Source organism: Pungitius pungitius, chromosome 1, assembly GCF_949316345.1.
Source record: "Pungitius pungitius chromosome 1, fPunPun2.1, whole genome shotgun sequence".
NCBI lineage: Eukaryota > Metazoa > Chordata > Actinopteri > Perciformes > Gasterosteidae > Pungitius > Pungitius pungitius.
The window spans coordinates 34,863,230-34,887,664 of NC_084900.1; the positions used below are offsets into that span (position 1 = coordinate 34,863,230).

Consider the following 24,435-nt stretch of genomic DNA (forward strand, 5'->3'; position numbering starts at 1 on the left):
GGAGGCGGGCAGCTGTGCCATTAGCACATCACAGCAGAGCGAGTCCTTCCACGGGAGGACGGACCCGCAGAGCTCCCGGACTAAATAGCTGCACGCATATGGCGCCTAATGTCAGCCGGCTGTATTGACTCTGGGGGACTGGCGGTAAAGGGGTTAATGAAACCAAAGGAGGGTTCTGAGAGGGTCGAGACTAACTGTCTTGTAGCTGTCATTATTCCGTTAGACGCGCTTGCTGCCTCTCTTCTCGTGCCTCAACACTGTGGACATTATCGATGGTCCCGTCCGGAAATAGTGGGAATGGAAATTCCTTGTAAAGCTCGATGTGAGCTCCCGAGTCGCTGTCCACCGTGCTGTGGTTCTGAAGCTCACGCTTTAGCCACAGGTGTCTGGTGGACCACAGAGGAGCAGTTTTACGATAAGTAACGATGCATCATGTGCGTGATGTGCACAGCAACAAGCCTCACATCTATTTAACACTCTGTCACACACAAACACACACACACACACACACACACAAACTGACATAGTTTCACCACAACTTAACATAATAGTACAGTTTAATTAAGTATGTTTCTATACACTGGAACAAAGCATACACACATATACACACATATGCATAATACATAACATGTATATACATGTCATTTTCACAAATCAGCTTTTTACCTTGATTTGTGAATATTGCAAATGCTCATCTTTCAATCTTTTTTTCCAGTCAATGATAAGTCAAGCTAAAAATCCTGCTGAACCGTACAGGTGAAAAATTCCCATCACACTGAATTATCTCAGAGGGTGCACTTGTCATCGTCGCCCTCAAACAGGACGCCACAGACCGCCGTGAGACATCCCATTGAGCGACGACAGGGAAGGGGTTAATATAAGTAAGGTAATAGGGTGGGCTGTGTTTTCCCTGAGACAGTCAGCTCCTCCTTAACTGGTTCTGTGAATGGGCCAGTGAGGCAGTAGGGTATGAATGGCGGAGGGATCCACTGGTACTGCTGTTCTCGGGAGCCGCCAGCTCTCCATTACTCACTCCCACTCCCTCAAGGGCCGTCTGCAATGCAGCTGTCCTGTGAGCCTGTGCCTCACTGTGCCCTACTTTATCCTGTCAATGCTCAAGCACTGCAGCAACGCTTCCCCAGCAGCACCCGCACACACACACACACAGAAAAAACACACACACACACAGACCACTTACATTCTGGTGAACAGGTCTTCTAACGCAAAGCCTTCATCTGAATATAAGCAGAATGGAAATTTGCCAACCCTGCAGCATTTGTTGTTGTATGTAGAAGCCCTCCACACGATGTGTTTTTACTGATCATACTAACAATTCCAGCACAACGCACAAGGTAGCATGAAAACCGACTTGCACAGTCGTTAACACAACAGCTTTCCCTCTGGCTAATTGAAGCAGGCAAGATGAGTCAATGAGGCGTTGACCTTAAAATGACCCCTTAAACATGACATGTAGTATTTCATCTCTCAGAACATGGCAACAGGAAACTGCCTCATTCAACACATCCAAGACCTTCAGAATAATATGCAAAGTCAGCCAATTTATAATAATGATCTGTTCGACATAATTACATCGGTAATTACAATAACTCTTCACATATGACAACAAATTATATTAGTCAGTGCAGATTGCTGCAGCTGATTAATGTGGACAGGCAGATTTTGTAGTTCAATAGTTGATACAAACAAAAATGTTCTGAAGGTTTACTCCTTTTCTACACATAACGTCTACAAATGAAGGGATTTCCCGTGACCTTTACCATCACGGTCACGGCTCATCTTCAAGCCGCTTCAAGACATTCACGAGGCCGATGTCTGTGAACGTGCAAGCTGGCAGAAGATTTCTAATGCATGATGGTCCAGCACATCATTTATCAAAATAAACAAAATCAATAAGGCTGCTGGAGATCTACAGGGCCAAACAGAAGAAGTAGGAGTCACATGAAGGAGTATTGAGTAAATAGAAAAGAGAGGAGGAAAAAGGAAGGAGGAGGGATAGATAGAGGGACCCGAGCTGGTGTAAAACTGAGGAGACACGTACCATCCAGCGAGAGCCAGTCGTGCTGAGATGACGGCAGCGACGGAAGAGCACGGGCCTTGTACTCAAACACCACCGAGTTGGAGATGATCTGGTTACTTACTGCCACCTGCAGCGTCACCAGACCTGTGTCGTGTGCTGCAGAGCAAGAGGACGACGAGAATTAAAAACATGAAGTAAACGTCATATGTCACTACTACGTGGTCTGTTTTAATGTGAGGCTATTGTTGGTATGAATCAAAACAGTATTGTTCTGTTTGATTGACATACAGTGGCTTTTCATGACTGACACAAGCCACAGCCTAACATTATATTTATATTATCATTGTTTTTGCGGTAAAAGGTAAATGATACACGCCGGATCCATGAAACATCCTATCATCAGACCGCGCAATACCAAGCAACACTAATCGTCCTAACCTCCCACCCTGGAAACAGAAACATAGAGAATGTGATGGGTAAACCTCTTCACAAACATCCCGTCCCTCCTCTGACGTGTCTTACCTGGGCAGTAGCAGCGCAGCACCCCCGGTTGGATGAGAGAGGCCGGCACCGAGATCTGGTCAAACAAGCAGCTGTAGTTTGAGCTGACTTCCTGCCAGGGCCCGGTGATCAGCACTTTAACGCCGCCCTAAATAAACACAAACAAGACAGACGGATGCAACTCTTAACACAAGCGCCAAGTCGGGTTCTGTTGTCTCCACTTGGATTAAATGTTGTTAGCCTGCCACCTAGTGTGCAAAGATACGAATGACAAGGAAGTGAAAAACAACCCTGATACTGTTCTCTGCTGCCATCATGTGGAGAATTAACGTAAGTTCATTACAGCTATTTTATTTTAACGACTCAGCTAATACTGACGTTCAAATGTTGTGCTGCCCTCCTGAGGCTATATGAGGGTATTACGGTTTAGTCCATAATGATTATCGAAGACACAGTACAGGGATGGGAATTGATGCACAATATATTACGTTACATTAAATGTCATTTAGATGACGCTTTTATCCAAAGCGACTTGGAATAAGTGCATTTCAACCATTTATGAAAGAGCTTTGTGTTTTTTTGCAAATGCTTCAGGGAAAAAATGTTTTAGAACTTTAACTTTGTCAATAAAGCTGCATTCTTCTCTGCTTCTATGACATCTCTCAACCGTTTGATAATACAATTCATTTTGGATGTTATCCAGACAGATCTGCTGAAAAGCACAACAGCATCGACTCTGGTGACAAACAATGAGTGAAAGCAGAGAAGTAGACTCGTTGATGGCTGTCAGAATATCCACAATTGATATCTTCAAAAGATATTGTCATTCTCAATTAGACCATTTTAATTGTGATATTCCTCAGGTGGAAAAATATACAATATAAACACAAACACAAAATGTAGAATATTCTACGTGAAAGCTTCCTCCTGGATATATCAACATTTATACATTAAATAGATAGATGATTATGTTTTGCAAATTTAACATATTAAACATTTCATATTTAGAGCCTATGCACTAATATTAAACGTAATTTCTATTAAATCAAACCAACATAAATAAAAGGTAATGTTACCGTTTTAGGGGCCATTATTTGAGTGCTTGTCCCCCGCGCTATCCCCCCACACCTACCTTTAGCTTTATTGATAATAATATACAGTTTTGTGGTAAGAGTTCAAAGTCTTGATTGAAGTAACTAAAACCAACAGATTGTTCACGTACGCATCCTAAAAGAATGACCATTGAATTACTCCAAACTAACTTGAATTATATGTTTACTGGAAGTGAAAATAGCTAAAGTAATTGCATTAAATTAATGTAAATTGTGTAATAATCTTGAGAATCTAATTGACTTTTTATAAGGACGGCATACTTATGAAAACGCCTTTGTTTGGATTTTATACATAAACAAAATCCCTCAATTTTATGTTTATTGAAATGTACTCTATTTGGTGTCTGGTCACATTCTAATGGGTTCATACAACCCACATTTGCAAAAACGTCAGCTAGTTAACACCAAGTGTGTTGTCGACCTCCTCTGTGTTTACTCTACAACTGGGTAGGAACTGTAGAGCCCCTATACATTTCAATAGTTTGATTATTATACATCCAAATTGGCACTAGTAATTTCCTATTTGGACTAATTTTTTTAATTCTAATCTGAGTCGGAGATATATATGGAACCAAAAAGAGCACAGTCACTCACCTCGGGGTAGGACCACTCGGGGGAGTAGTCAGTGACCATGAAGAGCCGGCCTGTGGCCTGAAGCATCCCCAGAGCCCCCTGGGCCACGGCTGCAGAAACCACCTCTGCTACATTCATGTAGGACAACGAGCCGGGCTCTCCGGCGCTCCCCCCCGCCCCAGCCCCCGCGCTCAGAGACTGGGGGCTGCAGCAGGGTTGGAGGCAGAGCTCCGTGGGGCTGTAGCCGGAGCCCCTGGTCCCTCCATCCTCCTGGCCTTGCTGCGGGGCCCCACCCCCTGCGTTCTGACTGTTGGAGCCGTGGGATGTGACCAGCTGGTGAGCGTACAGAGCCCCTCCGGCTGACATGGCGGCTCCACTGCCGTCCACCGAGATGAAGTCGTTGATCAGGTCAGAGAACTGGTTGCCAAAAGAGATGTCAAAGTGATCCAGACTGATCTCCATGCCAGTCCCCCCAGCCCCCCCGTTGCTGGCCGCTCCTCCGAGGCCTTGGTGGCCCCCGACCGCGTTGTAGAGACCCTGGACCATGCTCGGCCCTTGGAGGAGAGGCTGTAGCTGCTGCTGCTGCTGCTGCTGCTGGGAGCGGTTGCCGCCGTCGCTGTTGCCGTTGTGGATCGCCACGCCGTCCCCCGCGCCTTCAGTCCCGCCCCCGCCACCACCGTCCGAGGCCTGTTGCAGGTAGTGCTCCGCGCCCTCTCCGTGTCCCGCCCCACAGGCCTGGATGTGGTCCACCGGCTTGAGTAGATTCTCAGTTCCATTCTCGGTGACTCCATCCTGAGCTGAACTCACGCTGCCTTGTTGCTCAAGACCCACCACCTCCTCGTGCTGAGCGCCCAGTCCGGGAAAGCCCCCCTGGTACTGTAGCAGCTGCAGAGAGCCGGCCGGGCCAGGCCCCTCTGTGGGTGAGCCTCCGTTGCAGTTGGCCCTGTGCTGGGTCTGGTGGGCCTGGTGGGCCTGGTGGTGATGGTGGAGGTGTCCGTTGCTGCCGGGGGAGTCCGTCTTCACCACCTGCAGGCCCATGTAGGCGCCAGATTCGTGGGAGCTGTGCTCCATCAAATGGGTTTTCTGGCCCATGCCGGGCCTCCCCTGCTGAGCCGGGCCGCTCTGAGGAGGCTCCTGGAGGAAGAAGCTGGGGGAACGGCTCTGGTGTTGCATGTGAGTACCGGACATGGCCTGACCGTAGCTCACTGCCGTAGCGCTGGAAGCGTAGTCCTGCTTGGCATCTATAGCACTGAAGTCCATCTGTTCGAGCGTGGTGCTGGGACTCAGACCCCCGCCAGAGGGAAGTAGGGATCCCGCTGCCGTCAAAGTCAGGCTGCCGTGGCCTGAACCGGCACCAGACGCCACGGACACCCCACTGCCACAGTTCACCACCGGCGCCACCTGGTAGCCGCTCTCTTTGGCCAGCTGCTGCTCAAACGACGTGTCTTCTATCTTGATATTCTTCACCAAAGCGGAGCTGAAGGTGTAGCCGCTGTCTGACATGGCGGGGGGGCGCTGCAGGCCGCCGTTGGTGCAACTGCTTCCGCCGGAGGAGGCTGACGTCGAGGAGGAGTTGCCCTCCGTCTTCATTGCGCTCCCGCCATACGTCTGGCCCTGCTTGGGGTTGTTCAGGAAGCAGTCGGGATCAAAGTTCATGTTGGTCTCTGGGATCTTGATGCTCCCGGCGTCCAGGCTGCTGGACAGCACCAGTTCCTCGGACACCCCGGCGGAAGACAGCATGGACAGGCCGTCCCCTGCCACGGCGGTCCCAGGTTCCCCTCCTCCTCCTCCCCCTCCTCCTCCGCCGCCGCCACCGGGGAATGCAAATTTGTGGCGGTCAGACGCCACGGAGAGCCCCAGGCCCTGCGAGGTGGCCTCCGCACCCATCAGGTGGGTGTTGGGACCCCCGGTGGGAGACATGCTGTAAACGGGGTCCCCGGTGACCTCAGACATGAAGACACTCTGGGACAGGCCAGACATGACAGAGGCCACGTGGCTCATCCCGGTCACCACGGGGCTGTCCGCCATGTCTGGGTCGCTGTTGAGCCCGCTGCTGATGGACACGGGGGAGTTCTGCGTGGTGTCAGGAACCTCCACCTGGTTGGTGGACGACACCTCCGTGCTGTTCTGGTGCAGCAGGACCGGCTTGTGGACTTTGCCGTTGCGTTTCTCCCTGGCGCTTCCTCCTCCTCCTCCTCCTCCCCCGGAGCTCTTGCCGCCGCCGTGGGCGCTGTGCTCGGTCTTCCCCTCCGACACGTCATTGTTCTGCACCTCAGAGTGAGCAGTGCTGTAGCTGCCTGAGCGGGGGTCCACCTTCGGGGAGATGATGCGGTGTTTGGCGCTGTTGCATTTGTGGTGCACGCTGCTCCCTGCGCCTGTGTGGGGACAAGAGGGGTGCACTGCTTTGATTTCATTCATCATTTTAGTGAGAGACAAATCATTTCTCATGTTAGTATCCAGTGAGGAGAACGTATCGGAAGCTTTGCCGCGAATGGGGGTCACCCAGACTCTTTTGTTTAGTGAATTAGCAAACCACTGCTCTAGATTGTTGGGTCAAATCTCACAGCTGAACATTTCTGAGCATTTTCTGACTAGCCTAACAGCTGGACTCCACATTGTTATCAGTAAACAGAAATAATAAGCCAATGATCCTGAAACCTCAATTTGACTGAAAATAATCAACCAATAAAAGACCTCAACCACCTTCTCTGATCTACCATATGACACACAGTATCTCCATGGGCTTTTTTTTCCCCCTCTTGCCGAATCGTCCAATTCTCTCTCTCTCTCTCTCTCTCTCTCTCACAAGCCCCCTCCCACCCACTAGCCCTTACCCAGGGTGCCCGTGCAGAGGCAGTTGTGAGTCCGGGGAGGTGGCTTAGTTTGGTGGCTGTCCAGAATCTGTTGCACTAGCTGCTCCACTGAGAAGCCAGAGCTGCTGTTCCCATTGCTGCAAGTCCACTTGATGCCATGAACTGCCGGGAGAGAGGAGGAGACAGAGATGTCAGCCAGCCCAACAGACCACCAGCCACGCCACTCCCCCCACTCCCCCACCCTCGGCCCTCCCTGCCGTACCTGCTAGTGTGCATCGTGGTGCTCACCGGTCGCCTTTCTACAACGTTCTGCAGGTACGACGGAGGAAACCCATGTTCCCGTTGGGTCCCGAAGCGAAACAAACAACCCACTCACTGGCTGCAGTGAAATGGCCTGTGAGTTTTTGAATTTGAACCGCACTTGCTTTGGCTGTGATTACGCAACACTCTCCATCCTGCCTCCTACTTGATTTTAAAGTTGATAATAACCCTAAACTCTAACATAGTTCGTTTTCTCTCCGTTTCCTTGGTCCACGATGGAACAGATGCTTTTGCTCCTCCGCCCCTGTGCCTTTTGCATCTCTCCCTCCCACACACAAGGTGAGGACAAAGCCGTCCACCCTCACCTCGACCCGTGACTCTGTTCTGACAGGCAAAGCCTTTGGGGAGGGCCAGCACCTAGCTGCAGCTGCCGGTGCTGCTGGATTTGGGGTAAAAAAAAGAAAAAAAGAAAAGAAAAGAGAGGCTTTCTCCAGCGAAGCCTCGCTCTCCGCCTCGCTAGCCGCTCCTAAAACTTGGGAGACACCACCGAGTGCTGCAGGGTGGCACGAAGCTCATTTAGACTATCAAACAATACTAAGGCTGCTTTACTTTAAGCTCCCTTCACTTCGGGAACCTCCTTATAAAAAGAGAGGCAGGTTGCACAAATGCACGTCTGTTTGCAAATAAGATAAAAGGAGATGAAAACAGGGTAAGAGGGCAGATTAGAGATGATGACGCTGATGGGGGGGGGGGGAACGTAATTGGCTGCCTGTGCTTTGGGATCCTTTGGCAGCTTAGAGGCGGGTCACCGGCAGATGTCAGTAGAGCTGATCAAACTGAGATCATACACGTAGAAACACTAAAAGGGTTCATTTCTGATCATGAAGCCAGACTCGTCAGCCATTAATCTAGTGAGTGAGAAGAAAAAACAAAACAAGAATAAGATCGCACAAAGTACCATCTGATGTCTTACAGCACAAACCATTATGCCTGTCTGTGGGTCCCAAGTAGAGAGAGTGGCTTAGGTCAGATGAAATGACAGAGACAATAGAGCCACAGGTAGACTTAAAATGCTGTCATGACCCCCCCCCCCCCCCCCTCCCTGTGACAAAGCCAGCAGGGAGGCCTTGGGGCAGAAGGACATCGTTCTGCTGGTGTGACAGATCTACAGTGAGAGCCTAATGCAACAGCTTACATCCACCACGTACTGCCATCGCCGCTTGTCCAAACAATCTCATCTCCCCCCCCCCCCCGCCCTCACCCCTTGTGCTTCAAATCTAGACGGGTCGTCAACCCCTGCGGGCTCAGGGAGGGGGCGTGGGGGGGGAGTTGTTGACGTACAGTTACAGCCATGTCCGCCTGTCCGCTCCTCTCACTGAGGGTCGGGTTCCAAAGCAGACGTGACAGCAACGGAGCGCCACTGGGTTTAATCCCGGTGGCGGCAGCAGCAAAAAACGCCCGTGTCCCCCCTCGTTGCCTCCGTCCCATCGGACACCTATAAGGGACGGGGTGGGGGGAGCGGCCATAGTTCACGCGATGGCCCGAGCCCTGTTTGTGTTGCCTCGCTCTGTTCTTCACTGGCCGTCTAGCCTGCAGGGGAGGGGGGAGTGGGGAGTGGGGAGGGGGGAGGGGGGAGGGGGCTGTTTGTTAGAGCCGCTCATGCGCTCATCTGTCAGCAGGCCAGGGGCATCGCCGCGGAGAGTGTTGCGTGTTCATAGCATCGGACCAAAAGAGTGAATCAAGCCGGCTGCCTTTGTCTTTGGAACTGTAGCGTGACTGAGTAGTGATGCCACTCTCTTATCCCCCCTCCCCCCCCCCCCCCCCCCCCCACTGCCCCCGCCTGCCTTCCACACTCGCCTCCTCCTCCTCCTCCTCCTTTCTCATCAAACACTGCAGGCCGTCAAGCAGCACAAGGTCAGACGAGGCCACGGTTCGCCCGGCTTCCATTTGAACTGTTGTGTGTGAGCCGCTGTGCGTCTGAAAGTTTCTGCCACCGGGAGCACGAGGGTGTGTGTGTGTGTGTGTGTGCGTGTTTTTGTCGTTAGGAGACAGAATAAGCTCTACTGATCCATGAAATCCACATTTTCCTTTGTTGTTTTTTGGTATCATTAGAAGTGTCAAATGGTTTACGCACTGAAATATCGTGAAGAGAATAACAAACGGGAAGAGCAAGATGGAAGAGGGCAATTATATCGGAAAGGTTGCTGAAAAAAGAACTATTTGACTTTTAAAAAAAGGTTTGTGCGCTGAGTAGATCATCATTATATGACAACAATTACCTTATACACAGCGACACAGCGTGTGACCCACTATCGAACACTCTGTTCTGAATCCTGAACAAAAGTTTGAAGGTTTTTGCACTTTGTATAAATGTGTACTTCTGGTTCGTCTATCCAACCGAGGAGGAATACAGGAAATGTGGTCTGATGTATACATAAAAAACGTAACAATGTTCCTACCATTTACGTGCAATGCAACAAAACACATCTGCAGGTGGATGCAAGTTGGGTTTTGAATACTTATAAAGTATCATTTAAGATACAAAATGAATAGATGATACAGCATGACTTCACTGGAATTTTGGTCTCCTTATATTTAGAAGGAAGTAATCCCTCAAAACCACTAGATGGCAATGTTGCTGCATCCCTGGGCTTGGGTTGCTACACTGGATGTTCCAGCAGAAGAGGGGAGAGAACGAGGGGAGAAGAAAGATAGAAAGCAAAGACAGAAAACAGGAGTTTTTTTTTTTTTGCTCTTTATGTAGCACCCTCATGTAGCCTGACAGCTAGAAGGCATCTCACACTCACCCTCTTTGTCCCAACAACTCCCAAAGTTAATGACTTTACGCATTACTGCAAATGGTGCTTGGTTTTTACATTAAGCCACGGAAATAATGAATACAGTAGGCCGCTGTCGTTCAGTGGCTGTCCTGAGGTAAGGCTTATGTTAAAATATGTACTTAAACCGATAGCAGGCAGAGCAGCGAGGAGGATAACAATGTAGCCGAGACCACAGTGATGACGCTCTGCTCGGCCTTGTCAGTATGCAGCCGGCGTGCCTGTGTGCTTGTAAAGCTGCTGACGCGCTCCTCTTTAACTGGTCACATCTCCAATAATTGGCCATCGGAATATCAGTCACAGGCCCGCTGGCCCCCGCCAGGCACACCCGCATCACAGCGCGGTTGTTAAAGGTATCTTAACAGCTGTCTGAGAGATTTTCAACGCCCCAGAAGGACCCCATTTGGCTATCATCATTATCATCATCAGACAAACGCAGACTTTTTCCAAAACATCGCCTCCATCCGTCGGGCAGGTCTAGAGACTCGTGTAAGAACATATATAGTGCACCTCTCAGAGCATTAGCAGAGCTGATAACAACAAGGAGGGATCAATCCAGGAAAGGGGGGGTGTGGGGGGAGGAGGGGGGGAGAAGGGGTGGACGGGGTATTTCTGGTGAGTCAGACATTCTTGCTCCCACGCACTAACGTGAATCAATAACCAGCTCGCTGCCCACCCCCTGCCTTCGTCTTGCTTCCTCGGCCAGAGAGGATGCACCACTCTTAGTCGGGCCAGAGTGGTGCCAGAGGTCCAGGGGAAGAGCTGAACTTTGACCCGCAACTTGCAGACGGCTCCAGGAGGAGCACAAGGCACGCAACAGAGTAGGAGCGCTGGCCGAAGATGCTATTTGACTGAGGTGCTGAGGGCACTTGGTGTACCCGCCATCAGCAAATAGGACTCGACATCACACCCTCGGACAACAACAACAACAACAACAACCACAACAACTGTGTTTAGTCTTTCCATGCAGGCCTTTTCAAAGAGACATCAACTGTTCAAAGGTTATGGATAAAAGTTGAAACCGGGGTGACAGGACTTGATGAGTGCATAGTTGCGAGATTGATGTTTCAAATACTCACACATGGGCTTTAGCTGGCCAATCAGTTCCTCCTTCGTCCACTTGGCCCACTCCTTCTTGTCGGTGTTGATGGAGCACAGGATGGGACCGCACGGTTTACCACAGTCCTCGATGGCTGGCACATTCAAATAGTGGACGAGCACGATATCGGGGTTCTGTGAGGTACGCAGAGAGCGAGAGAGAGAGAGAGTCGGGGGAGGTTAGAAGAGGTGACTTCATGGACAATAAGAGCTCTGGGATGCTAATGATGAGAGGACTAGTGGCACGTAGATTCTGTGGCTCAGCTGTGAGGGACTTTACGTGGAACATGCCGGCTGGTTGGTGAGAAGTAAAATGCCGCTGAACTTTTAACACTGTCTATGGTAACCCTCTCACACTCTCTCTAACACACACACACACACACACACACACACACACAGAGCTCAGGGCAACAGAAGATCTCACTTGTTATCTCACATGCAAAATGTGTGGGTGCTTGGATGTGTATGCCAGTGTGTGTCATTTTTGTGTGCATTTATGTGTACATGTGCGATAATTACAACGTGTGCTTGTGTAACACACATATGGCATTTTGTCAAGTCCTCCCACATGGTGAGCTGATGCCCTCAATTAACTCCTGCCTGTATTTACCAAGTCAAAACTCAACAATTTACCGCGTGCAAATTGTTACCGGGTTACCTAAATTGACAGCTTATGAATAATAGGTGGCGTTTGAAGGAATGTTGTGCTGGTGTGAATAACATACATTCGCCGCTGAGATCATGATATGCTTTGATTACCGATCCGGGTGCCAATACGCAACAGCACGATACCCCTGTGCTCCAATAAAGGCCCTGCGATATTACAGCTCCAATACAACAAGGCGTGCAGTACATGGAAGAAAGATTATCATCAGATGTACGAAACACGCCCTTAAAAAGCCACAGGCATTTTCGTCCACTCGCAGCTAAATAAGACGCAAGAATTGTCAAGAAACCGACCAAGAGCGCGCGATAGGAGGGAAAACGCTGTGACAACACGTGTGCAGTTGGAGGCTTCATCAGAACTAAGTGGCGAATAAATCAGGGCGCTGCTACTGTAGGTCTGTGCTCTCTCTCTCTCTCTGTGTATCATTAATCTCAGACAACATCCCCCCCCCCCCCCACTCCTCCCTCCATTGCCTCCCTCGCACCCACCCGCCCCCTCTCTCCTTCTCCCCTTTAATCAGACAGGGGTGTGGTTGGGTCGCAAAACACATCCGAAAGACGCCATCACTTCTTTGGAGAACATCTCAAAATGTGCCAACAAACACTACCATCTCAACACGGACGGATTGAGTATTGCGCCCCCCCCCCCCCCCCCCTTCTACCAGGGGCTGGTCATTGCAGTTCAGTCATGCCACTGCTTCCCTGTCCACTGTCATTGGAGTGGACACGAGGCGAGGACTGCTGGCCCTGTTTGGGTGGAGATGGCACGGGGCGGCGTGCGCGATGCTCCCAGCTGGCGTCACCAGCTGCGTCGATAGCTGAGCGATGCCCTCAATCTTTACTTGGAGGCATCACACATAAACGTGCCCGGATGTACGGCAGCGCGGAAGGAGAGAGGGAGAGCGCGCACACACAGACACACACACACACACACACACACAAATCATAAGGACACAGGGTTTAGATCTACGCAATCATACACACGGATACGCACAGTCTCTCCCTTACACGCCCAGCTGTTTCCCAACTTTTCCCACGGAGCCACACATTGATGCACACACACACACACACACACACACACACACACACACACACACACACACACACACACACACACACACACACACACACACACACACACACACACGCACACAGTGAGACACCATGTGGCCGCCTCAGAGCTCACCCAAACACAAGTAATCTGTGTCTCTGAGCTTTACTGAGGAATCTGCCGTGTGTCTGGAAGGCTTGTTTCGCTTCTCTCTCTCTCTCTTCCTCCTCTACGAGACGTTTAACAGTTCTCTCCGAGCTCAGGTCCACTTCCACTCTGGGAGCAAAACAACACGGTGAAAAGGTAAAGCATCACATAAATCTATCAGGATGGTAATTTAATTTAGCTTCCTGCTGGCTGCTTTCTTTTTCTTTTTTTTCCCCCACTGTGTAATATCAGGAGTTGGTTCTCCAGGAGTTGGTGGAGGGGGGGGGGGGGGGTTTGCCTGGATATCATTTTCCAGAGAAAATGAGTTCCTATTACTTTATTGATTAACCGTGTGACGTAGTCTTTTGGTGGCGTTTCCACTCGACGCCGCTCCCAGGGCAGCTTTCCAGCCTCACTTCCGCTGCGGAAAGGGGAGACTTTGGGGGGGGGGGTGACAGTTGCGGGAACCTATGTGGTTCTGCCGGGTTGTGAGGAAGTGAAGCTCTTTGTATCTCTAACGTGCCACGGTGGGTTTTCGGAGACACAGGGCGACCCTATAAATACACACACGTTGGCTGCGCCTGCAAGCGAGCGTTAAGGCCTCTTAAAGCGTGACTGTGTGATGCACATGTAAAATGGAGCACGTCTCCAGCCAGCATTTGGATGTTGCTCCGTTAATGTTTACCGCGCCTCCCTGGAACAGATGGATAGATGTTGAGCTAATTACTAGGAGAGTCTTGGGGAGTCAGCCATGGGGGCGGAAGGCCTACTGAGTGGGTGGTGGAGCTCCTTCCTACCCCTCCTTTCACCACTCTCTCTCTCTCTCTCTTACACACACACATCAGCATACAAAGGCATGCATGCATGAGGATACTATCCTACACATGTTCGCAGTCTAACACCCACACAACGAAAATTTGGCGAGCCAACGCACACATTCACACACACTCTCTCACACACACACACACACACACACACACACACACAGGACATCGCCATCGCAACCAGAGGATAAAGGTGCCGCTGTAGCCTGGCAACAAGTTTCTCCGGCACCCACGCACTTAGAGGCAGCCAGCGCTCCCACGATCTCTCAGCGACTGCCTACCTCGTCCTGAAGTCATACACCTTGTTCTACTCCACGAGACAAAGAGGAGAGAGAAAGACGTCCACTAATGGAGCCCGAACCCTGGACGGAGGTGGATGTTGGCGGAGACAGTAGCAATGACCTTCTACTTTGAGCCGAATGTGAGGCCGTGAATGTTTAAGCCGAGCCTGCAGCCGAGACATAACTAGCTTGAGACTTGGGGGTACAAAGCACATGCCGGTGTGAGTGGTCAAGTAATGTGTTAACTGTCTCGTTAAGTCTCTGCGACCCCCGGACGCCGCTCCGCCACTCTCTTGGAACACCTCCGCGCGGGCCGCTGCTCCAACAGCCCACCGGAGCTCATTAAGCGCCACGGAGCGAAGGCAGGAGACCCGTTGCAGCAAAGGAAACACGCGGAAAGACAGAAAGAAGAATGACAGTAGGCAGGCAGCTCCGGCTCCAGGCCTCGCTTTCACAACTCGTGCACAGGAGCGATAAGAACACCATTAACATGAAAGGATCTTAATTGAGAGGGGATGCTTCATGCGGCGCGGAGGAGCCAGCGAGTGCACGAGGAAACTCCGCACGCAGGAATGGAGGAGGCTTCAAAGCCTGTCACAGCGAAGGAAAGAACAGCGCAGACAGGGGCTCAGGTTCCTTTCAGCCCGAAGAAGGAATGGGGGGGGGCAAAGGGGGGCGCAAAGGAGGGAAGGAATGAGAAAGTCCTTCATGGCAGAATTGAACTAGCAGGGATCTCCATTTCAATACAAAATATCATGAAAGCAGAAACAACCAATTGTTTAGTCACCAGTCAGCATCAAGGCATCAATACCGAGGGGAGGTGCGTGTGTGTGTTTGTGGACGTATCTCTGCCTTTATGTGTTCGCGTCTGCCTACATTAAATTATAAATAGCATGTGAATGAGTGTCTAGAGGCGTATTTCCAGAGGCATGTTTCTGCATGCAGAATGTGTGCAATGAGCTGTGAGTGTGAGTCTGAGCGGTGGTCTTCTAAGTTAACTGCATACTCATGCTGTTTGGCAATGTGCGTTAGACTGGCGTGCTGCGCGTCTTTGCATGTACCCGTGCACTTTCCTGTGCAAAAAGGAACACCTGTGTGCCCAACGTGTGCGTTTCACGGGAGCTGAGCGGGTGTTATTAAGGCTCTGCTCCTGTCGGCTCTGCAGGGGCAGTCAGGGTCCTGGCAGACGCGTCGTGATGGATGGCGCGGGGTGCCAGTCATTAGGCAGCCTCCCGGCCCCTGGCACCGAGGTTGCACTCTTAAAGACCGACCTCCCCCGCGCGTCCCCCCCAAACACTGCTGCTCGTTTCAAGGTCAACTGCTTCTGCGGCGCTGTATGTGTTCACCTCCACGAGGCACAAGGCTTCTTCCCTTTTCCTCGGGAACATTTGCAACGTGGGGGTGGATGCCTTGTGCCTCGCCTCGTGCAGACACACACGTGTGTGCAGCACATGAACATGCACTCACGCACTGAAAAAAAAACGTCAAATTCTCCCAAACAGCCAGCTAACAGCCTGGAGCTCCTGTCAAGGTAGCAGCGCATACCCCTATCTGAACCCACCCAACCCCCCCACCACCCCAAGCTCCTCTATGACAAACTCGCTGTTTAAACGTTCCCATTTTAGAATCCAGACACCCCCTAATAGGGGTGTCTGTAGTCAACACGCAACTTAACCGCTACATTTCACCTTCTCCTTCACAACACAGCCCGAGTGCTGAGCCATAACGGTGCCGGGGGGTGGCTACCCGTCCCGGGGTGAGAGCCAGTTCACAGAGGGGGTTTTCTGGATGCGAATGCACAGCCCCGCCAGGAGATCCTGATTTAGGGATGATTCATAGTCCGCCTCTTTGCCTCAGCTACCTGGTGTACAGGGCTGTGGGGAGATATGAAAAGGCAGAACTTGGAACTTTTGAGGAACAGGAAGAGGCCAGCATGTTTGAGTGTGTTTCGGAGGAAGCCAGGGGCTGAGGCCTGTGATGTTTAATTCAGCAGCACATAATCACTCCGATGGAGTTGAGAGCGGGGCTTTAAATAACTCAGCTTAGAGGGGCAGAACTGCTTCACTCTGGGTGGGGAGAATGCAAGTGTGTGTGTGTGTGTGTGTGCACATACTTGTGCACAGACATGAGAGTGCATTCCGCATTTCTACACGTCTGAGAGTGAGCATGCAAGAGAGTGCTCCCCTATTTTTGTTGTGAGGATCCTCCCTGCTTTGAAATATTTTATTTGTGCAGCGCAGCACAGTAAAAGGTGGATTGTGTTTATCACTGTGCCAAGCATGCGCATGCATTACAATAAAAGTGTAAAAGGCCAGTATCCAGAGCCTGAATATGGAGGAGCCTTCTGGATGCCAAAGCGGGCAGGCGGTAAGTCAGGCGGCAAGCCAGGCAGTGAGGCATTGAAGCCCCTTTAGCTGCCACAACTCAACTCACGGTTTACAGCCTATTTATTCCTCCTAAGGCCCGTTCAGTGCACACTAGCCTCTCCATTAGTTGTGTCGGTCCCAGGCGAGAGGCCACGCCGCCCTGGGGTGAGTTGAGAAAGGGCCACCGGGATCCCATCCCCGCCGCCATAATGGCCCTGGATGAGCCTGTGGCACTGATCCTAATATTCAGCGGCCATCCAGGTGACAAAAGTCACAGTGGAATGAAAGGAGGGAAAAGGCAGTTACTGAGCTCTGTCAGACACAGGGTGGATTTAACCGTGCGCGCTCTCTCTCTCTCTCTCTCTCTCTCTCTCTCTCTCTCTCTCTTCATGGTTCCTTTCTTTTGTTTCCATCTAAAAGAAAAAAACTCTCAACAGTCATTTCCACACTCTCATATTCATCTCCTCCTCGCAGGGCATAGTGCAATTCATTTGGAGGAGGAGAACACAGCTAAATCCATCTCTCTCCTTCGCACTCCCTTTCATATCAGCACAGAGCATGATTTGTGATTTGTGCGTGACTCGACGCGGCGGGCTATTTTACGCGCCTCTGCCCGTGCGGGACGTCACACGGGCAGCCAGGTAAGAAGATGTAGCTGGTGCCTTTCTAAATAACAGACAACAGATCAACAGCAGATAACACCGGGCGTCAACAACAACAACAACTGTCGAGGTTGTAACAGAAGAGAGACCCAGTCGAGCACGAACAAGCGGAGCATCAATGCACATACATGTAGGCGTGTGTCCGCGCACTGCACACGCCATCCCGGAGACTTGCACACATTGAGCAGCAACAGCAAATGGCTACAGGACTGCTGAGCCCGTGTGCTCTGTGAAGCATGGTGAGGGGCTCATTATTATTACTGGGCTGGATACTGGAGCAGCCTCAGAGCTCAGCTTGGCAAGACCTCTCTCCGGAGACTCACACACAGGCCTGAACACGCACGCACACGCACGCACGCACGCACGCACGCAAACCCACATGCATACACACCGTACAAATGGGTAATCAAACGGCTGCCCCGTGGGGAAGAAATAAATAAAAAATCCCGCTCATACGGTTTCCTAGCAACCGATGGTGTGTACTGGGTCCACATGAAACATTAAAAATAAACAGTATGCATATGTTTATGATTTCTCTCTTTTTTTGTTGAGACCAGCGCACATTAGAGAGAGAGAGAGAGAGCAGGCTGTGTGGGGAGTGAGTTTGTCCAAGATAAGCAGCCGTGAATGAGATTTGAGAATGTAATGAAGAGAGGAAGAGAGAGGGCGCCATCAGAGGTCTGGCAATCTGATCGACAAACACAACAAGCGCTTTTCCCCCTCCGCCTCTCCAGGGGGGGGGGGGGGGGCGCGTTGACTGTGAGTTGATCCGCGGAGCAGGTCCACAGACAGTTGAGGCCGTGGCCCGGGAATGTGTTATCAAATCACAGCTCAGGAGGCGATAGTCATGGGAATAAATCGCCATCCTGCACGCGGTTACAAATACGTGGCAGGGGAGTGGGGGGGGGGGGGGGGGGGGATTATACAAGAGGCAAAGCACAGGCTTTAGAAAAACGGCCTGAAACGCAACGCTGCACATCACATCACGCCGAGTCCAAATGCAGAACAAGGGGCCTCGTGCTTTACAATCAGGTGAGAGGAGCAGTGTGTAAAAATTGCTGAAGAGGCCAAGCTGAATCTCTGGGACTCTGAAGAGGTTTTTGACCACTGCAGAACAACTAAAACTAAAGACGAGTCAGTCCCCTTTAAAAAAAAAAAAAAAAGAGTAAAAAAACCTACATTCTATTCGTTTATCTGTGTGCGAGTGCATGAAACGCGAGGGGCGGCAAAGCAAGCGTGTAATAGTAGTGCACGCGCGTGCTTCCACAAGATACTGGCGCGCGTCGCTGCGCGCGTTCGGCGCCTCCGTACGTACGAGCGCTGTGTGCGCGGAGGAGGGAGGGGAGCATACTATCGCCATCCAGCAGCTGCCACGAAGAGGCTTCCCAAAAAAAACAAAAAAAAAGAAACAAGCGCCGGGGCCAATGACAGAGACGGAGCGACCGCAGCCTTCTGGGGGTGTAATAGGAAATTAATTGAGACCATCAATATGGTATTAATCATTAAAGCTCAGGTGCTGAGGTGGCACTTTGCTGACTGCTCTGCTGTTGGCAGCCCCCCCCCCCCACACACACACACACAGTAAAAGTTTGACCTGCCGTTTTGCAAAAAGGCGGGGACAGAAAAAGGGAGAGGTTGAGACAAAGGAAAACCAGAGACGTCTGTATCCTCCGTCCGAACCACGTGGGGGGCAGCGGCAATCCAAGGTCACGTCTCGTCCTGCCCAGAGACGGGCTCGCGTTCACCTCCTTTGAGCTCACTGCCGAACAGGAGCCGTGTTCCCCCGAGGGACGTTCAAATCAGGGATATGACAGGTGCATTTGGAGAAACATCATCAACTCCCCCCCCCGGGTGGGGGGCTAATGCTTTCGCGGGGCGAAACCCAGTGAGGACAGTGTTAATCAGACAGAGGATAGCCCCAAAAAACTACATTAAGCTGACCAGGCGCGGACTTCACGCCACTGTGGCGTCTTTCTGTGCGGGGTGAGGCGTTTGTGGCGTGTTCCTGACACGAGTTAAGCCCCCAGCATCAACGAGCTTCCGTGGGCACTTTACGCCAAAAACCCTCGGCACCCCGTGTCTGCCAGTGTCGAGGTGGGGCTTATGAAATGTTTATGATGCAGGAGCCGTAGATAAGATTGATCTGGATTGAAAGGCAAATAAGATTGCCAAAGACCAGAGTCAGCTGAAAAGCAGGCAGAGCAGACGGGGGGGGGGGGGGGGGGGGGAAATGCATTAACACCGGTCTGGTTCTGAGATAGCGCCGAGTAATGAGAACTTCCCCAACACGCACTGCTATATACTTGGGGGGGGGGGTATGACCAGCCGACTGATGCCGTGAGGTTGAGTTTGATCCGTTTGTCTGATTGCTGCCATCCAAATCGACACCCTACTTGTTCCGTGATGTGTAGGAAATTGCTTTAAAAAAAGCAGGTACACTCTATTTTCTGGCCGAGATGTGTATGAGTTTGAATATACGCATTTGAGGAAGGAACCTTATACATTTATTTAGTGTGACGCTTGGTAACTATAGACCACCCTACGTAAATAGGACTGCCTGGGCGGATAGGAGGCCCTGACTCTCTTTAACATCCTGGTGAGAACACATCGGCTTTGATTTCCGATGTCAAACAGCACGAAAAAAAAGAGAAGGGGGAAATGATGTCATCAAACAGAGTTTTTTTTTTTTTTTCAAAGGCGAGAAGAATGTGCGTGCATGCATTAACGCGTGTATTTGCGCGTGTGCTCGTGGGACGGATGGAAGGATGAGACCCTTTGATGTATCCCTTGACGGCCCTGAACTGAGTTGAGTGCCACCAGAGGTTTGGGCCCTGAGCCCGGGGGCCGCTTCGCCCCCCCCCCTCTCATCTGAGCCTGCCCTCCCCTCCCCTGTTCTGATCAATACTGGGTCCTAATCACTGAGGACAGCACGGCAGTCCCCTCTTTCTCTCATCTCCTTCTCTCGCTACTTTCTTCTCGTGCTTTTGCCAACCAGCAAGAAACGCCGCGCACTTGTGTGTTATCAGGCGTGTGCACGCGTGTGTTTGTGCTGCTGTGTGTGTGTGTGTGCGCTCACACCTTTGCGTGTGTGATTCACACGCACGTCCTGCCAGTGTGTCTATGCACATTTGGGAAAGGGCCTCAGTTTGAGTCTCTGTAAATACGTGAACAGGCTTATACAAGGTTGTTAAAATGTGTGCGTGTGTCTGTGGACAACAAGATAAGAGAATATCCTTGAAAAAGCAACACCAACATAAACCCCAGTGAATTACGAGCAGCATGCATAAACTTGAATAATAACACATCCCCTCATTTTGGTGGCTTTATCCCAGTTATCTAATTGCCTGTGTCTTATTCCTTTAATAAACTAATGAATGTGGCAGGATTTAGGCCTGGGATCATATAGGCAGCTATAACTAGCTTTAAACCACCAAACTGAATCAGAACAGCTGAATAATTTGTAGGAGAAATAATTACGGGGCAGAGGAGCAGGCATCAATCGTGGAACACCGACAGTGTTCTCGCTGGAAACCACCTCACCCATAAGCCAAGGCTCCATTAGGTATTGTCTGGGGCCTACAGGCTAATTTGTTTGCATCAATAATACATTCAAAGGATTTATCTAACTTGCAAATGAGTGCTCATTTACTGGTCCACGAGGCAAGGGAGGAGAGCAGGAGCCAGCAGGAGAGAAGGTGCGAAGGGGCTGAAACAGCTGGTCGGGGCTATCTGGGACACGGTTAACCCTTCGCTGGGCAGCAGCGGCCCGGCGGTTCCAGGTCGGAACCGTTGGTCGGTCGTGTTTCCCGGGATGGTTGCTTGTGACTCGCTTGGATAACAGCCAGTGTTTATGTGCCACGGTGACCAGCCCCTCTTGGAAAAGCATCAAAACCACGAAGCGGCGAGGCTCATTGCAGCCACGACGTATTACCTGCTGCACCGAGTGTTCTCTGATCACACGCCAGATGACAAAATGACAAAGAGGACTGTGTGTGTGTGTGTGTGTGTGTCTCACTTAGAAGATGGGCATGTTGCATGAGCGAGACACGGGGGGGGGGGCTGGGATCCCCACCGCCTTTTGATCTCTGTACCGCGCTGTCTCCAACGGGCGATATTAGATATGAAAGCCAAAAGAAGCGAATGTATGCACGCGTTTGTGTGTGTGTGTGTGGGGGGGGGGGGTTATCAAGCGAAGGCTAGCACAACGGAGAGAGAGAGAGAGAGAGAGAAAGATTGGAGAGGAGGACGGAAGCTGGCCACGAACATATGCTGCCTCTCTGTGCCAAGCCCCACTGGCTCAGGCAACCCACGCCGACGCCGCTGCCACTCCGGCGCTCTCCAACACACAACGACTGCACGCCGCTACTTAGTCAAACAAAGCTGGAGAGACGGAACTGGAAAGAGACGGGGTCTCCCCAGCCTCAGCGCTGCCAAGGGTAGGGGCGTTTGGCCTGCACAACACTGTCTGATTACGCACACACACACACACACACACACATACAGAGTGGGGACATTCGGCTGCTCAACTAGTAATTATTGGTAAAAAGGAAAAATACTAAATCATAAAATAAATAGTGCCAGTTTTTTTTTTTTCCACACAGCTGTGATGACATCACATTATCAGTGTGCCAATTAGTCACCTGTGGTAGAATTTAATGAGAGCAACAACAACAACAACAACAAAAAAGAGGTGTAAATGTTGAGAAACAACAACAACAACAGGTGTTATGTCGGGGAAGTCAAAATTGCTTAAAAAAAAGAAAAAAAGGGAATTCTTTCCTGAGGTGTTGCTTTCACACGAATGGACCAGCACAACGGATAACCAAACTAATTATGGCTCCGGCATGCATTGCTGCTCCAACGAAGCGAGAAATAAATAAAGACAGAACATTGCTGGCCATCCTTTAGTTGTGGTAAAATCCCTGGAAATGCTCAATTTCATCAGGCCAAACAGGGCCAAGCCAGATGAAGCAAACCCCCCTTATACACTGGGATGAATACAAGCCATAGAAACTCCCCTCAAGACCCCACACTGATTGTAGCGTCAGTCTTAGTCAATGCAAATCATACACAGGGAGAAAAAAAAATCAATCCTGTCAGTTGAGGTAGAAAATGTCTGAGTGTTTGATTAAGAAGAAAATCATGGATCGTGATATCATTTTATTTTTTCTGTTTCAGAGTTACGACGGAGTTTAAAGATTTTGAGAAGCTGTGTGTGTGTGTGTGTGTGTGTGTGTGAGAAAAGAGAACTGGGATGTTTGATCTACTGCCAACCTAAAGGTATTATTAACACCGACAGTCTGGAAGGTTCAATTCCGTTTTTATTGCTTAAAATTTTTATGAGCTTCAGACTTAAAATTCAACAGAAAGGTCACACTAATATTTTCCATACAATACCATATTTTTAAACATAATTTATGTATGAAATACTTACTGTAATGAGGCGCTTTCATTAACCGCCGCAATGTGGCTTGGGGGGGCTCCACGAAAAAAAAAAAGTTTGGAATAATGACTGACCACGTATTTGATTTGACCACGTTGTTAAAAGGAAACGAGGTCGGTGGCGGGAGGAGCAGCGGGGGAGGGGGGGGGGGGGGGGGGGGCGCCCGGTCTCCCCACTGGGACTTAAACCAAGGGCGAAAAAAAAGGGAAAGAAATATGCTGGCAACCATCAACGACACACACACACGCACACATTGGCCCCGTGCACACAAACCCACACGCGATGGGCCCGCACCAGAACGCGGACGCACAAACAGCGAGATGTGTAACAACAAGCAGCTTGTAGAACACAGAAATCACATTCAGGGTTTGTCCTGCAATCTGAGCCTCGCAAACTCCATTCCCCTCGGCCGTCCAGCCTCTTCACGTTCCACGACTTTTACGTGTGAACGAATGGGGTCAGTATCGTCACATAAACATCACCCACTGCCCCCCCCCCCCCCTTCTCCTCCTCCTCCTCCACCCCCTGACCGCGCCCCCCCCTCTCTCTCTCTTTCTCTCTCAGTGAATGGATGCTGAGCGCTGGTGCATATCTACGCAGGGATGGCAAGGGCACCGAGGAGAGAAAATCAATACGATATCTCACCACTAAGCACAATCCCAACCAAAAGCAGCTGGAGTTTGCAGGTTGCTCCATAAACTGGACGGCTTCATCTGGCCGGCCGCTGTGTCGCTGGATTGCTACAGTAATGCACTACGGCGCAATGGCCTCGGCCACAGCCTGCCAGACACAGATGTACACACGCACACACACACACACACACACGCACAACGCTCCCAGGGGCCGGTGGGAACAGCAACAGCAATGAGAAAAACTCTCATGAGGCAGGAACAGGGTTGACAAACGCGCTCCTTCCCCCGGTCACAAACAAGGAAAAGCACCCCAGGACCATTTAGCCCACCCTGACTGTGGACTCACACACACACACACACACACACAGAAACACACAAATGTACATGGGCATACACAGAGAGGGGCCCTTAAAATACCTGCTCTAAAAATAGCAGGCGGGAAGCGGGAAACGGGACTGAGGCTATTATTATGGCGCACACGTCCTGCCCGGTCCCACCAAGGAAAGGGAAGAGACTAATGATTTTCCTGGTGCAAGCAATTAAAAATCTATTTGTCACCTGCCAGGCTGCATGTGACGTTGGGGGCCTTGGCAGAGGACCACAGAGAAACTCGACACACACACACACACACACACACACAGGCACATAGTGACTTGCACCAAAGCGAGCGGTTTCAGAGGCAGAGGGGGGGTGCGTGAGAAATCGGTGAAGGGAGGACGAGGAGCAAAACTGTGGATTTGGAGAGAGTAACAGAGCTGGGTAAATGGGGTGATTTATCCAGGCGGGTTAATGCCGGGCCAGACAGGGCCCTCAGACAGCACACTGCCATCAGGAAGTCATAGAATATTTAGACTCCAGCCAATGAGAGTCATTCTCCTGCTGCTGGGCTCGCGGGCTAAAACAGAAATGTATATTTTCCCCATCGACCCCTTCCCGCCCACAAATGCCCTAAGAGCACGAGAAAAGAAATATTCCGGCTCCATATCTCTTCAGCTGTCTCCCCTCTCTTTTTTCCCGGGGCTGGCTCCCCTCGGGAACCGACGGAAACATGCAGGTTTATACACGCGTTAGTCTCAACTAAATGGCTGTAATCCCTGCTGGATTTGTCAAAGTGATTTCAAGCACACCGA

General features: G+C 50.8%; 1 protein-coding gene across 12 annotated transcripts in view; it reads right to left on the reverse strand.

The window, feature by feature from the left end:
* camta1a (calmodulin binding transcription activator 1a) overlaps positions 1 to 24,435 on the reverse strand; it is a 230,355-nt gene that overhangs the window by 15,817 nt on the left and 190,103 nt on the right. For 11 of the 12 annotated variants that reach the window (XM_062566099.1, XM_062566105.1, XM_062566091.1 and 8 more), the window contains 5 exons: positions 11,215 to 11,368; positions 7,059 to 7,199; positions 4,246 to 6,599; positions 2,561 to 2,687; positions 2,060 to 2,194 (listed from right to left, as the gene is read on the reverse strand). In XM_062566099.1, the coding sequence (XP_062422083.1) occupies positions 2,060 to 2,194; positions 2,561 to 2,687; positions 4,246 to 6,599; positions 7,059 to 7,199; positions 11,215 to 11,368 (2,911 nt within the window). The remainder of the gene's footprint in view (positions 1 to 2,059; positions 2,195 to 2,560; positions 2,688 to 4,245; positions 6,600 to 7,058; positions 7,200 to 11,214; positions 11,369 to 24,435) is intronic. The other variant, XM_062566100.1, reaches the window with a different exon arrangement.